Raw genomic sequence first — 15,000 nt, forward strand, 5'->3', positions numbered from 1 at the left:
CATTGCTGAAAAAATATTAATGATTTAAATTGGTTGTTAAGTTGTTATGAATTATTGACCTATTTAAGGATTTAATTACTTCACATTAAATATGGCACTTTGAAAATTTGGGGGTAAAGATTGCATATTTTGTTTTGTTTTTTTCAACATTAAAAACAGCGCTTTGACAAATGAGCATTAAAACAATAACATATATTGACAAATAGACCTGAAGTTGATCCAGAGAATTAACAATTAAATACAAATTAATATTATTTTTTAAATGTTTATGACTGAGACCCTTCCAGGGGCCAAATTTAATACCCGTTTTGAACATGGAAATGATCAAAATGGCCCTCGCATCTTGTGATTTTTCAGTGTGTGGCCCTCAGTGGAAAAAGTTAGGACACTCTTGTTCTATTGTAAAAAAACACATGGCTGCAAATTGTTTGAGGTTGAACAAGAAAATCTCAAGAACGACACCCATAAAATGTAATTAACTTTTTAAAATGTACACAAAGAGTTTGTATTACTGTACTACAAGATACTTTTCGTAAATATAATAATGAGCGCTTTAATATTATCTTTAAATCTTTAATGTGTGGACCAATTTTTAAAAAATCCTTTCATATCCGAATCACGGTTATTATTCATCCTGGTTCAAAATCGATTCCCAATTTTCAAAAATCTGTATATACTGTATATATATATATATATATATATATATATATATATATATATATTCCTAATAAAAAAAAACTAAAAAAAAAAATATATATATATATATATATATATATATATATATATATATATATATACAGTCTTGAGTTTCCAATAATTTCATCTGACATCACATGGACAAAGATAGGACCTTCTAAAGGAAATTTCTGTGGTCAGATGAAACAAAAATGTTGCTGTTTGGCCACAATACCCAGCAATATGTTTGGAGGAGAAAAGGTGAGGCCTTTAATTCAAGGAACACAATTCCTACTGTCAAGCATGGTGGTGGTAGTATTATGCTCTGGGCCTCTTTTGTTGCCCATGGAACTGGTGCTTTACAGAGAGTAAATGGGACAATGAAAAAAGGAGGATTACCTCCAAATTCTTCAGGACAAACTAAAATCATCAGCCCGGAGGTTGGGTCTTGGGCGTAGTTGGGTGTTCCAACAGGACAATGACCCCAAACACATGTCAAAAGTGGTAAAGGAATGGCTAAATCAGGCTAGAATGAAGGTTTTAGAATGGCCTTCCCAAAGTCCTGACTTAAACGTGTGGACAATGCCGAAGAAACAAGTCCATGTCAGAAAACCTGACATGGACTAATGATAATGTCAATGAGGGATTTTTAATCACTGCTATGTTGAAAGTGTTACTAATATTGATACTGTTGTTGATGATATTAATTTTTATTTCACTACTTTTGTGTCGTGGTTGTGTCTCCTCTCAATTGCTCCGTTTATTGCAGTTCTGAGTGTTGCTGGGTCGGGTTTGGTTTTGGAATTGGATTGCATTATGTTGGATTGATTAATTAAAAAAAATTAAAAAAAATTAAAAAAAATTAAAAAAAATTAAAAAAAATTAAAAAAAATTAAAAAAAATTAAACAATGTAAAAAATTAAAAAATAATCGATTTTTAAAAAATGGGAATCGATTCTGAATCGCACAACGTGAGAATCGCGATTCGAATTCGGATACATTTTTTTCCCACACCCCTAATAATTATTATACCATATATTACATTGCGAGAATCGTGTTGAATCGAGAATCGGTCCTTTACCCCCAGGAATCGGATCGAATCACTCAAAAGATGAACACCCCTACAATTTAACGAGTTACCGCGTGAGTTCTTAGTGCAGCCGGGTGAAAACAACTGCATATTTCTCCACCTTTCTGGACGGAGGATTATGAGGCGAGGCAAAAAAAGGCAGCGGGGGGTAGGGGGGACCTTTTCAAACTTCCCCCCCACCACCTCCCTTCAAAATAAAACGATGTCAAATCAAATAGAGTCTTCTTAAGAAGTGCATAATGAAGACCTCTCGCTGGCGACTCCCCCCTGAAGGACTTAAATAAGCCCATGCAGGGATCACGGATATTGGGACTGACGCAAAGCTAAAAAAAAAAAATTAAAAAAAACCCTTAATTCCTGACGCCATGAAATGTGCAGAAGGAAGGACGGATAATGGAGGAACATGAGCAGCTTGTATTGCCTTCAGTTCCTCATGAAATAAGTACAAGTGGGTCAATAATAAATAGACTGGCGACAATCTATCATTTAGCCACAAAAGGATGAAAATAAAATGGTCACACTCCAATTTTGTTGGAGTCAGGGAGTGGGAGTGTGTGGCACACTCGCTCGCTGCATTGACCGAGTTGGTGTTCCATAAAATACAGTAGGTCAGGTTGTGTATTTTTTGCCTCACTATGGGGTGCAGTGGGCTCAAACAACCACCAGGTGGCACCCGTGAGCAGGTCATCTCTTCCTCTTCCACTGTAACGTTGCACGCAGTTTGAACAGTAACACTGTGTTTTGATATTTACTTAAGGGGTTCTTTGGCGTACCACTAGTTGGAGCCCGCGTGCCGCCGGTACTCCTGCTTTAAGCGAGGGATGAGGCAGAAACTAACCCAAACACTTTGGATGATTGTTTTTTTTTTTTTTTCTTTTTTCTTAATGAATAGCTGCACAAAAACTGCAACTATGGCCAAAAAAATAAAAATGTATCTCATTTGGCGCCAAAAAATTGGAATGAGTCCTGACTTGGGGATTTTCTCTTTTCGGATCGTGGTGGTACGGGGCCACTAATGGGACATGGGGGAAAAAAAATGTTTATAATTATTTTTTTATTTTTTATTTTTTTAGACATGTATCTCGTGCGCGCGAGATAGTTTCTCGTGCGCACGATACAAAATTATAACTTTTATCATTTTTATAATTATAATCTTTAATTTAATAATTACATTTATTTTTTTTATTTTTTTTTATAACTTTATAAAAAGTTTCTCGTGCGCACGAGATACAAAATTATAACTTTTATAATTTTTATAATTATAATTTTTAATTTAATAATTATATATATATATATATATATATATATATATATATATATATATATATATATATATATATATATATATATATATATATATTTTTTTTATAACTTTATAAAAAGTTTCTCGTGCGCACGAGATACAGAATTATAACTTTTATAATTATAATTTTTAATTTAATAATTATATATATATGTATATATATATATATATATATATATATATATATATATATATATATATATATATATATATATATATATATATATATATATATATATATATATATATATGTATATATATATATATTTTTTTTTATAACTTTATAAAAAGTTTCTCGTGCGCACGAGATACAAAATTATAACTTTTATAATTTTTATAATTATAATTTTTAATTTAATAATTATATATATATATATATATATATATATATATATATATATATATATATATATACATATATATATACATATATATATATATATATATATATATATATATATATATATATATATATATATATTTTTTTTTTTTTTTATAACTATAAAAAGCTTCTCGTGCGCACGAGATACAAAATTATAACTTTTATAATTTTTATAATTATAATTTTTAATTTAATAATTATATATATATATATATATATATATATATATATATATATATATATATATATATATATATATATATATATATATATATATATATATATATATATATATATATATATATATATATATATATATATATATTTTATAACTTTATAAAAAGTTTCTTGTGCACACGAGATACATGTCTAAAAAAATAAAAAATAAAAAAATAATAAAAAATAAAATTCCCCCATAACCCTTTAGGGGCTCCTTATGATGGCAACAAAAACCGACTTATTTTCCGTACAAAATGTCAGAAGCGCTTCCTGACAAACGCGGTCAATCGCCGCAGCAGCTGTATCGGTCACATGCTTTTTGTTAAAACAACGGTCACATGGATTGCTCTTCTGTTTGATAATGGATTTTAAATAATTGTATAACTTTATGACTGGACTGATGCGTTTTTTTCCAAAACATGTCCCTTAAATAAATCTCGTCTTTGCTCGGCCGTAGACAACCAGAGCAAGGACGATATTAGAGTCGAAGGCACTTTTGGGATTCCCCTTCCATGATTCCTCATAACGACGTTAATGACAAACCGTGGTAAAACTCCAGACGGACAGCATTACCATTTTAAATGAAAGTGATAGTGAAACCGTGATTGATAACCGCACTTTGTAAACTCACCGACCGGTGATGCAACTCATTTACTGGGGAAGCAAGCTAAAATGCTAACATGCTAACGTCTTTCCCCGTTAATTAATGACATACCCCAATAAACTTGAATACTCGCAGGAATATGACACGGGGGTGTCGCATAAACCAGACGTTAGGGGTGCTGTAAAAAGTCGATTCACATTGCGATTTTATTCACATCAATTCTAAACTGATTCCAATTTTTTTTAAATTGATTTTTTTAAAAATATATATTTTTTGGCGCTCTGTGCTTATATTTCACACATTAGCAGCCAAGAAGCGCTTTTCAAAAGATTTACTGTAATTTATAGGGGTGAACAAAAAAAAAATCTCTTCACACCCAAATCGCGATTCTCATTCATCCCGATTTTAAATTGATTCATAATTTTGAAAATCTATTTAAAAACATTTAAAAAAAATTTTTTATTAAGAATTTATTTTTTTAAATATGTTTTAGACCATTTTCATGCAACCAGAAGGAACTTTTCTAACCTAATAATACATTGCAAAAATCGGTTTAAATCGAAAATCGTGTTGATTCGATTATCGATTCTGAATCGAATCATCACCCCAGGATTCGGAATCAGATTGAATCGTTCGGTACCCAGAAATTAGGACCCCTATTTTTTTTTTTTTATACCACATAATTAGGGACGTGATTTCTACAACATCTCATTCTGTTACGATTCATAAAGTGATTATTCGATCCAGAATCGATTCTCGATTCAACACCATTCTCACAATATATTATTTGGTGTATAAATTATAATGAAATATTGTTCCAAACAGGTTACAGTATACAAAAGCTGCTGATGTTTAACGTATTGTCAAAAATGGATAGTATTCGACAATTCTGAATCGATTCAGAATCGGTACAAATAATAATCACAATTTGGATTGGATCGTGAATGCGCATCATTTTGGGGGGTTTTCGGCACCCCCACTTATAAATAAGAATTATGTTAAACAGAGAATCGATTGTGAATCCGAATTCTACCTCTTATTGTTAAAAATACGTGGAAAAACTTTACAAATTAAAAAAGGTTAAAAGATAAAGATTGTTAGTGTGTGTACTTTATGAGGACATTCAACGGGATAATAATAATGACCGTGATCATTTTGGTCACGTTTTTTTATATCGTTACAAGTATTGCTAACATGGATATTTGTTTTTTCTAAATAGTGCAGTTTTATCCAACATTCCACCAGCCGTGCTCTTTCCAAAGTGCTGTCATCAGCTGTTTTGTGTATTGTGATGTATTAATGTCTAAAAATTAAACCCCAATTTTTATTTTTATTTATTTATTTTTTTTCTGCTTCTGTGGTTAGCAAAGTGTTCCGAGGCTGACAGCGTTTGTCAGAAGCTACACACCCCCGGAGGTGCCGTGATTGTACAAATCGTGTGTTTATGTACGATACTGACCATTAAAACAACTTTCGAAACCCTGCTGTTTTTAAGAAAAAAAAAAAGGCCAAAACACTTGGATCTCGTTTTTCCTATGAATAAAAAAGATATCAGAGATCCCCACATTATTATCCACAGTATAAATTACATCATTGACAGAACTTGGAAATATATATATATGTATATATATATATATATATATATATATAGTACAGTTAATATTTTACTATGATTTTGTAAGCGTTTCTGTTGTAGTCTACACAAACAGCGTGTGTATTGTTTGTATTTGTCATCTCCAGTTTGTGGGAGTGCCGCATCGTCACGTGTGGCAAAACTCGGTACTGGGCACGTTGCTGCTCTTGCAGTAGGCCAAGCTGTTGTTACTGAGGTGACAGTCTCTAAATCCGATCCCCCCGTTGGGCGTGTAGATGGGCTGGATGCGGAAATCGCCCTTGAGCAGCTGCTCGTTGTTCAGCGCCACTATCTGGAAGCTGGTTTCAGTCATCTCGAGAATGGAGTTATCCTTCTTGGTCCCGGCCTCGCAGTAGTCGTCTTTTCTGCGGCCGCGGTTGTATTTCCACTTTGCCGAAGCCGACCGGCTCTTCCTGTGCATGTGCCAGCAAAACAGGCTGAGGAGCGTGACCAAGATGACCAGCACCGCCCCGCCGATGATGCCGGCCATTAACAACGTGGAGTTAACGCTCTCCTTTGGCGCTTGCCCCGAACCGGGAGACTTAGTCGGAGAGGCTGCCTTGGTCCTGGCCTCAGAGCATATTGTATCCTCTCCAGGTCTGTAGGAGTTATGGGTGTCCAGAACGTGCACACAAATCCGGTACACGGACCGGGGTTCCAGATCGGCGATGCTGGTGTGTCGTTGGACACCGCTCACTGTCCGCTCCTGCATCCCTTCATTTATTTGGCTTTGGCCCCTTTTGACCCAGGTGACTTTGTAGGCTGTGACGGTGAAATAGGAAGCCCAGCTTACGTCGATGCTGGTGGAGTTGACCACATGGAAGGAGATTTGAAGGGGGTCCTCGTAAGGAGGAAGGGGCCCGGGAGGATTGTTATAGATCGGGGGTAAGGGTGGGGAAGGTGAGTCTAAGTAGTCCGGAATGGATGTGGTTGAAAGAGTGGAGATCATGGTGGTGAGAGGGGTGGTGGTGGGCGGCGGAGGAGGCGTGGAGCGAATGGTAGGCCACGACGGTTGCTCGGCGTCGACCGAGCAGTCGATGATATCCAACGTGAGCTCTCGGATCGCCATGCCGCGCACCCTGTCCGGACTCTGACACACAAACCCTCTGGCGTTTATGGCGGAAGGCAACGACTTGAGCCACACCACCACCCATTTCACCGCGCAGTCGCAGCGCCACGGGTTATTCCGCACCATGAGATGCCTCAAGCTGGACAGGCCGTCAAACACACCCTGCGTCAGCGTCTGAAGTTGGTTGCTGGAAATGTCCAACCTCTCCAGCCTGTTGAGGTCGGCAAAAGCCGCCACTGGGATCTGGTCGATCTGGTTCTCCTGCAGGCTCAGCTTGACCAGCGACTGACTCGGTAAAAGGGGAGGGGGGAACGTGAGGGAGTTGCGGGCCAGCGCCAGCTCACGGAGGCTGGCCAGCCCCTGGAATGTCCCTGGTGCGATGCCCTCGTCCGTCAGCAGGTTCCCGTCCAGCAGGAGGCGCTGCAGACGGGTCACATTCTGGAAGGCCTCCTCTGCGATGACGGCGATTCTATTCTCGTCCAATCGCAGCTCCTTAAGGTCCTCTGGGAGGCCGATGGGAACACTGCTTAAGTGGTTCTTGGTGAGGAAGAGGAGTTTGAGGCTCAATGCCTCCCTAAAGGCCCCTTCTTCCACCCCCACTGTGGAGATGGAGTTATCATCAAGGTGCAACTCCTCTAAACGAGTCAGCTGTGCTAGCGCTGCCCTGGAGATTGTTTGAATATTGTTCTCCTGGAGATGCAGTACTCTGGTGTTTTTGGGCAGATTGATAGGAAACTCATCCAGCTGGTTGCCATAGAGATACACAGTCTCCACGGAAGCCAGATTGTGAAGTTCGAGGGGGAAGCCAGCATTGTTGATCTGGTTGTTGTGCAGGTAGAGCACAGTGTAGCCCTCCTGTACCCCCAGAGGCACTGATGTCAGGCTGCGTTCATTGCAGTACACAAATAACTTGTCACAACGACACTCGTCCGGACACGAGGCAACTGGGCTGAATTGCGTTTGAAGGCTTAAGATCACAGTCAACCAAAACTGCAAGAATGAAGTCCAATCCTTATTCCAGGGTCCGGCCAGAAACTCCATAGTGGAACAAAAAAAAAGCGGAAACCGGGAAACCCAACAATAAAAAAAAGAACTGTGACCGAGTGAATCAAATTGGCAATGATGGCTAAAACCACCAAATACCAAACTTAAAAAAAAAAGTCCACCAGGGAGCGTTCGGTAATGTCGGTTACTTTGAAACGACGGGGAAAATGCGGATGTAATCCTGTAGTCCTCGAATGAAGATCAGTGGTCTCACTGGCCAGTCCTTTGAGCAACTCCATCCGTGACGGGACGTCAGACCAAGGCAGGGCTTCTTCACTGGTTGCTCCGGGGCCGGTCTGAAGCCGCCGCAGGCTCTGCTCGCCTGTCCGTCACACACCGCTGCCGTTCCCCCACTGGGGCAGAGTCCAAGGAGGGTGGCATTTGGAACCAGAGACCTGTGGGAAAACAAAGAAAATGCGAGTATTTTCAGGGTGGCCTGTTCTCTCTTTTCTTGTTTTTGCCCCCCGGTTCTTCCTCTCTCTGTTTGACAAGCATGTGCACACACGCATACCAACCGTCGCTCATTCTACCACACACACACACACACACACACACACGCTCGCTCATGATGCAGACGAGAAAAGGCACGGGTGACAATCACATTGCTCGCCGCTGATGTCAACTCGCGCACACTGACTGATTGGAGAAGAAACTTAAAGCGTCTGATAAATATTCAGAACCGCTCGAGCACATCCGGTATCACAGACATAAAGGGGGCTTTTGTCCCTTTCGCACTCCATCAAGGGAGGGAATCAACAACAGCACACACACACTTGGATTTTCCGAGATACTGCAGAGCTTAACTGAAAATATCAGCGTGTTTTCCGACTAGGGATTTAGCGATTTGGAGCATTTCATATCGCGGTATTGTCGAATGTGCTCAAAAAGTACACACTGAAATCTTTTAACCATAGACTTTCCTTCTGGCTAAGCCATAATAATGTGCTTCCATCCCTTTTCCACCGCTTGTCTTCTTCCTCAGTTTTAAATCTGTCGAGTTTTTAGAGCAGGGGTGTCAAATGTACGGCCCGAGGGCCGGCTCAGGCCCGCGAACAGGTTTTATCCGAGTTTGCTAAGTATAAAAATTAACCTGACATTTTTGAATGAAAGAAACTGCTGTTCTAAATGTGTCCACTAGATGTTGCAATAGCAATTCTTTGTATATTTGTAGATGGTGCTACATATGTACAAAATAAACCACATGATGTTATTACATCAGTCGAGGAAAATGATCAAACTACATAAATAACATACTGTAATTTGATTTTGGTATAATTTTTTTTATCTTGATACATTGAAAATTAACACCAATGAGTTGATTGATGAACATTATCAAATATACCAAAATATAAATAACGACAAATAAAGATAGAATACTATCTACCGCAACATGTAAGTGTAAACAACAACAACAACATACATTTTTAAACAAAGAAAACAATCTCAAAGTTTTTACTAAATCAAAGGTGAGGCCACTAATTGTGTTCTGTGATATGGTTTTGCTGCAGGCTGATAACAGCGATCGCTCAGTGAGGGTCATAGAGGAATTTCCGCCCCGCATAACAACATTGGGGTTTTCGCCTCTATCTGTGGTAGAGATTTTTTAAGGAAATGGCCTAGGTCAGAAATCGGTATGGTCCAGGGTTCTAAAACCCTGGAATGGGGGGTATGTGGTGGCATTTCTGACCTTTTGTACCATATTTTGTGTCCGTCAAAGTCTGAAAGAGAGTGAGGTCGAAAAGCATTAAGAAAGACACATCAGTAGTGGAATGTCTGCTCATTTCTCTTTTTTCTATTCTGTACGATTGAAGGAGCCATATGTGGGTTAGAGATGAACATATGGTCACCCTGACCATTGTACAATATGTTTTGATTGTTTATTATGACTAAGGGATTAGAGGGGGGGGGGGGGGTTACCCACATATGCGGTCCTCTCCAAGGTTTCTCATAGTCATTCACCGACGTCCCACTGGGGTGAGTTTTTCCTTGCCCGTATGTGGGCTCTGTACCGAGGATGTCGTTGTGGCTTGTACAGCCCTTTGAGACACTTGTGATTTAGGGCTATATAAATAAACATTGATTGATTGATTGAAGGATGTTGCAGAACAAACAGGTCCAAAACAACTGGATCTTGACACACGAGGGAAACACATAAATGGCCAAGTAGACCAAGTCTATGTATGATTCGCATGATTCTCGATTCATCCAACGTCACCGGAGGACGTTGTCTGTGTGCATGGCAATGCAATCCAACCTTGTACCATTTGAATATGGGTAAATACAACTTTTGTACTAAATTCACTTTTGTTGCTGTTTAGGATTCGGACATTCCACCACATAAAATTTAATGTTCCATTTTACCAGTCCGGCCCACTTGGGAGTATATTTTTCTCCATGTGGCCCCCGATCTAAAATGAGTTTGACACCCCTGTTTTAGAGGGTTTTTTTTTTTAAAGATCAAAGCAAAACCAGTATTGCACGGTTGTGACGTCACACGGGTTCACTTCCTGTTGTAGACACCTCCCGTTAGATTTGGGTATGGGGAAAAACATAAGGATTTAACGATAAACGGTCAAACCCCAGATGGTTAGTATTACACTTTTATATTAAAATGATCGCAAAGCCGTGATCGATAAACGCACTTTGATACACTCACGAGCCGGCGATAGTGCTCATTTCATGGAGGCGCAAACTCTGCTGACTAGCTAGCTTGAATGCTAACATTAAAAAAAAGTCTCATTAATGACTTTCCCGATTTAAAAACACTCTAAAATCTTTACAAATTAAAACTAAAGAAGAAAAACATATTTAAACACTCAAAATGGCTCTTAAGAAGCAAGAACAATCTTCATTGTTTATTTTGTCAAGAAAGTATTTTATTTTTTAAATTAAACTTGATGTAAATATTTTAGTGTGTATAAGTACTTTTTTGTGCACATACCACGATCATTTTGGTCTCAATAAACGTGATATAAAATGTTCATTACAGTGTTACATCCATAGTCTCTTGTGTTCATGTTAGCGTTTAAACTAACTACCAGGTCATTAGAATGCTAGCTTGCTTCTTCAGTAAAGTTTATCAACGTGTGGTTATTAATTAACGGTTTAAAATGTTAACACTGTTGTGAGTGTTAACGCAAAACCGTTATCGATAAACGCACTTTGATACTCACGAACCGGCGATAGTGCTAGTTTCGCAGAGGCGCAGGCTCGCCTGCTAATGGCTGGCTAGCTAGCTTGAATGCCAACATGAATAAAATAATCATAAACGTATTTCCTCCATTTTAAAACACTCTAAAATCTTTACAAATTAAAACTGCGTAAGATAAACATATTTAAGCATGGTGTGACAGGGGTTAGTGCATGTGCCTCACAATACGAAGGTCCTGTGTTCGATGGCTCTTGAGAAGCAAGAACAATATTCAATATTTATTTTGCCAAGAAATAATTTTATTTTCTAAATAAAACTTGTTTGAAAGATTTCAGTGTGTGTTTAAGTACTTTTTGTGCAAATACCAAAAAACTGCGATCATTTTGTTCACAAAAAACGTGATATGAAATGTTCATTACGTCCATAGTCTCTTGTATTCACGTTGACGTTTAAGCTAACTACCCAGTCATTAGCATGCTAGCTTGCTTTTTCAGCAAAGTTTATCAAAGTGTGGTTATTAATTAACGGTTTTGAACGTTAACACTTTTGTATTACCGCAAAACCAGGATCGATAAACACACTTTAATTCACTCACGAACCGGCGATAGTGCTCATTTCACATAGGCTCAAACTAGCCTGCTAATGGCCGGCTAGCTAACTAGCTTGAATTCTAACATGAATACAAAACTCATAAACGTCCTTCCTCCATTTTAAAACACTTTAAAATCTTTACAATTTCAAACTAAATAAGATAAACATATTTAAACATTCAGAAAAATACATATGGCTCTTGAGAAGCAAGAACAATATTCAATGATTCTTCTGCCAATAAAGTATTTTATTTTCGAAAATAAAACTTCATTCAAAGATTTCAGTCGATGTTTAGCACTTTTTCTGCACATACCAAAAGAACGCGATCATTTTGGTCACAATAAACGTGATACGAATGTTCATTACATCCATAGTCTCTTATATTCACGTTAGCGTTTAAGCTAACTACCCAGTCATTAGCACGCTAGCTTGCTTCTTCAGCAAAGTTTATCAAAGTGTGGTTATTAATTAACGGTTTTGAAAGTTAACACTGTTGTATTACCGCAAAACCGTGATCGATAAAAACACTTTGATACACTCACGAACCGGCGATAGTGCTCATTTTACGTAAGCGCAAACTAGCCTGCTAAACTAAATAAGATAAACATATTTAAACATTCAGAAAAATACATATGGCTCTTGAGAAGCAAGAACAATATTCAATGTTTCTTCTGCCAAGAAAATATTTTATTTTCTAAATAAAACTTGATTGAAAGATTTCAGTGTGTATTTAAGTACTTTTTCATGTCAGCGTTTAAGCTAACTACCCAGTCATTAGCGTGTTAGCTTTCTTCTACAGTAAAATTGATCAAAGTGTGGTTATTAATTAACGGTTTAAAACGTTAACACTGTTTTGAGTGTTACCACAAAACCGTGATCGATAAATGCACTTTGATACACTTACGAACCGGCAATAGTGCTAATTTAATGCCGGCGCAACCTAGCCTGGTGGGTAGCTAGCTTGAATGCTAACATGAAAAAACAGACTTGTTAACGTCTTTCCCCATTTAAAAACACTCTAAAATCTTTACAAATTAAAACTAGAGAAGAAGAAAGAACAATCGTCAATGTTTCTTCTGCCAAGAAAGTATTTTATGTTCTAAATAAAACTTGATTAAAATATTTTAATGTATGTTTAAGCACTTTTTGTGCACATACCAAAAGACTGCGATTGTTTGGTCACAAAAAACGTGAAACAAGATGTTCATTGCGTCCATAGTCCTTTGTTTTCATGTTAGCGTTTAAGCTAACTACCTGGTCATTAGCGCGCTAGCTTGCTTCTTTAGCAAAGTTTATCAAAGTGTGGTTATTAATTAACGGTTTCGAACGTTAACACTTTTGTATTACCGCAAAACTGTGATCGATAAACACACTTTAATACACTCACGAACCGGCGATAGTGCTCATTCCACATAAGCTCAAACTAGCCTGCTAATGGCCGGCTAGTTAGCTAGCTTGAATTCTAACATGAATACAAAACTCCTAAACGTCCGTCCTCCATTTTAAAACACTTTAAAATCTTTACAAATTCAAACTAAATAAGATAAACTTATTTAAACATTCAGGAAAACATATATGGCTCTTGAGAAGCAAGCATTATTTTCGAAAATATAACTTGATTCAAAGATTTCAGTGGATGTTTAGCACTTTTTGTGCACAAACCAAAAGACCGCGATCATTTTGGTCACAAAAAACGTGATATGAAATGTTCATCACGCTAACGTGCTAGCTTGCTTCTTCGATAAAGTTGATCAAAGAGTGGTTATTAGTGGTTACAATTTACAAATTAAAACAATGAAATGTTCATCAGATCCATAGTCTATTGTATTCATGTTAGCGTTTAAGCTAACTAACCAGCCACTAGCGTGCTAACTTGCTTCTTTAGCACAATTGACAATCACTACCGCTATTCATAATGAACACTGTTCGATCCCTACCTGTGCTAATTGTATACGTACATAAAAAATACAGAACCATATTTTTGTCTGCGTAAACACAAACACAAAGGCACACACACACACACACGCTTACAGTAAACAGAGTGGATGTTTTGCCAGTAGCCTAAAGGGACTTTAGGATTATTATTAGTCTCATTATTATTGTTGCACACTCATCAAACTGGAGCGTTAAGGCCGTGGACTTGCAGGTGAAGAGCAAACAAAAGGAAGGAAAAAAAGCACACACACACACACACTTCGCATATGAGCTTCACCTGCGGTGACATACACGAGCTGTCAAAGGAAATGGGATTGCAAAATAATTTAGTCTCCCTACCTGCGATAAATGATCAAAGGCGGGCTATTTTTCATGGCGGGAAGGTTCCTAGCAAAGCACAAGGCCACCGCGTTACCGTCGGACCTCAAATCCATTATTCTAAGTTTTACGAGCCATCAAACATCCCCTATATCCCTGAAGAGTGAACAATATATATATGTGTGTATATATGTATGTATATATGTATATTGTGTCTTTCCAGTCAATGATGGATAACACACAATTAAGGGAAGTATGAGGCAAATTAATAGAGGAATGTCGCGTTATGGCGCATGCGATCCAATTTGAACTTTTTCTAATAAATATTAGCAGCAAATTTTGACACGTTTCAATCCACGGGAAGACGGGCTGGATGCTCGGACCACCAATCATCCCACACACATCTGCGATGTACTTTTCTAAATTGAAAAGAGCTAAATGTAATCAAATCAGCCGTGGAGGGAGTAAGCAACCACAGGAGGCAGCACTCATGCACCATTTTATTATTATTCCTATTTTTTTTAGTGTTTGCGAATGCGATCCCAAAAAGGCATTTCGTCAAATTGGGGATTTTTCGATTAAAGGGGTTGCAAAAAAAATGTCACCCCCCCCTTTTTTTCTTTTTTTGTATCTCCTTTTCTCAGGGTTGCTGAGCACATTTCCCTCGCCGCCCCGATGAACACGGTGATACGCGGCCAGGACAATCGGATTAGGGGCGGATTTGCGGGGAGAAACGCAATTAAAAGTTCGCCATTTCAGAGGCGGGATCGGGTCCACTTCAAAGGGTGCCTGGTGGGGATGGGACATTTGAAAAGAGGGATAATCTGGTAAATAATTTAAAAATATATATATATTAAAATATATATATATATATATATATATATATATATATATATATATATATATATATATATATATATATATATATATATATATTTTTTTTTAAATATATATATTTTTAAATTATTTACCAGATTATCCCTCTC

General features: G+C 37.6%; 1 protein-coding gene across 1 annotated transcript in view; it reads right to left on the minus strand.

Annotated features, from left to right (window-relative positions):
- Nucleotides 1–5,594: 5,594 nt before the first annotated feature.
- The window catches only part of LOC133640736 (leucine-rich repeat transmembrane protein FLRT2-like), a 10,185-nt gene continuing 779 nt past the window's right edge, over nt 5,595–15,000 (minus strand). The window contains exon 2 of the mRNA XM_062034314.1: nt 5,595–8,414. Coding sequence (XP_061890298.1) covers nt 6,034–8,016 — 1,983 coding nt within the window. The 5' untranslated portion in view covers nt 8,017–8,414 and the 3' untranslated portion in view covers nt 5,595–6,033. The remainder of the gene's footprint in view (nt 8,415–15,000) is intronic.

This window comes from Entelurus aequoreus, linkage group LG23, assembly GCF_033978785.1.
Source record: "Entelurus aequoreus isolate RoL-2023_Sb linkage group LG23, RoL_Eaeq_v1.1, whole genome shotgun sequence".
NCBI classification, from domain to species: Eukaryota; Metazoa; Chordata; class Actinopteri; order Syngnathiformes; family Syngnathidae; genus Entelurus; species Entelurus aequoreus.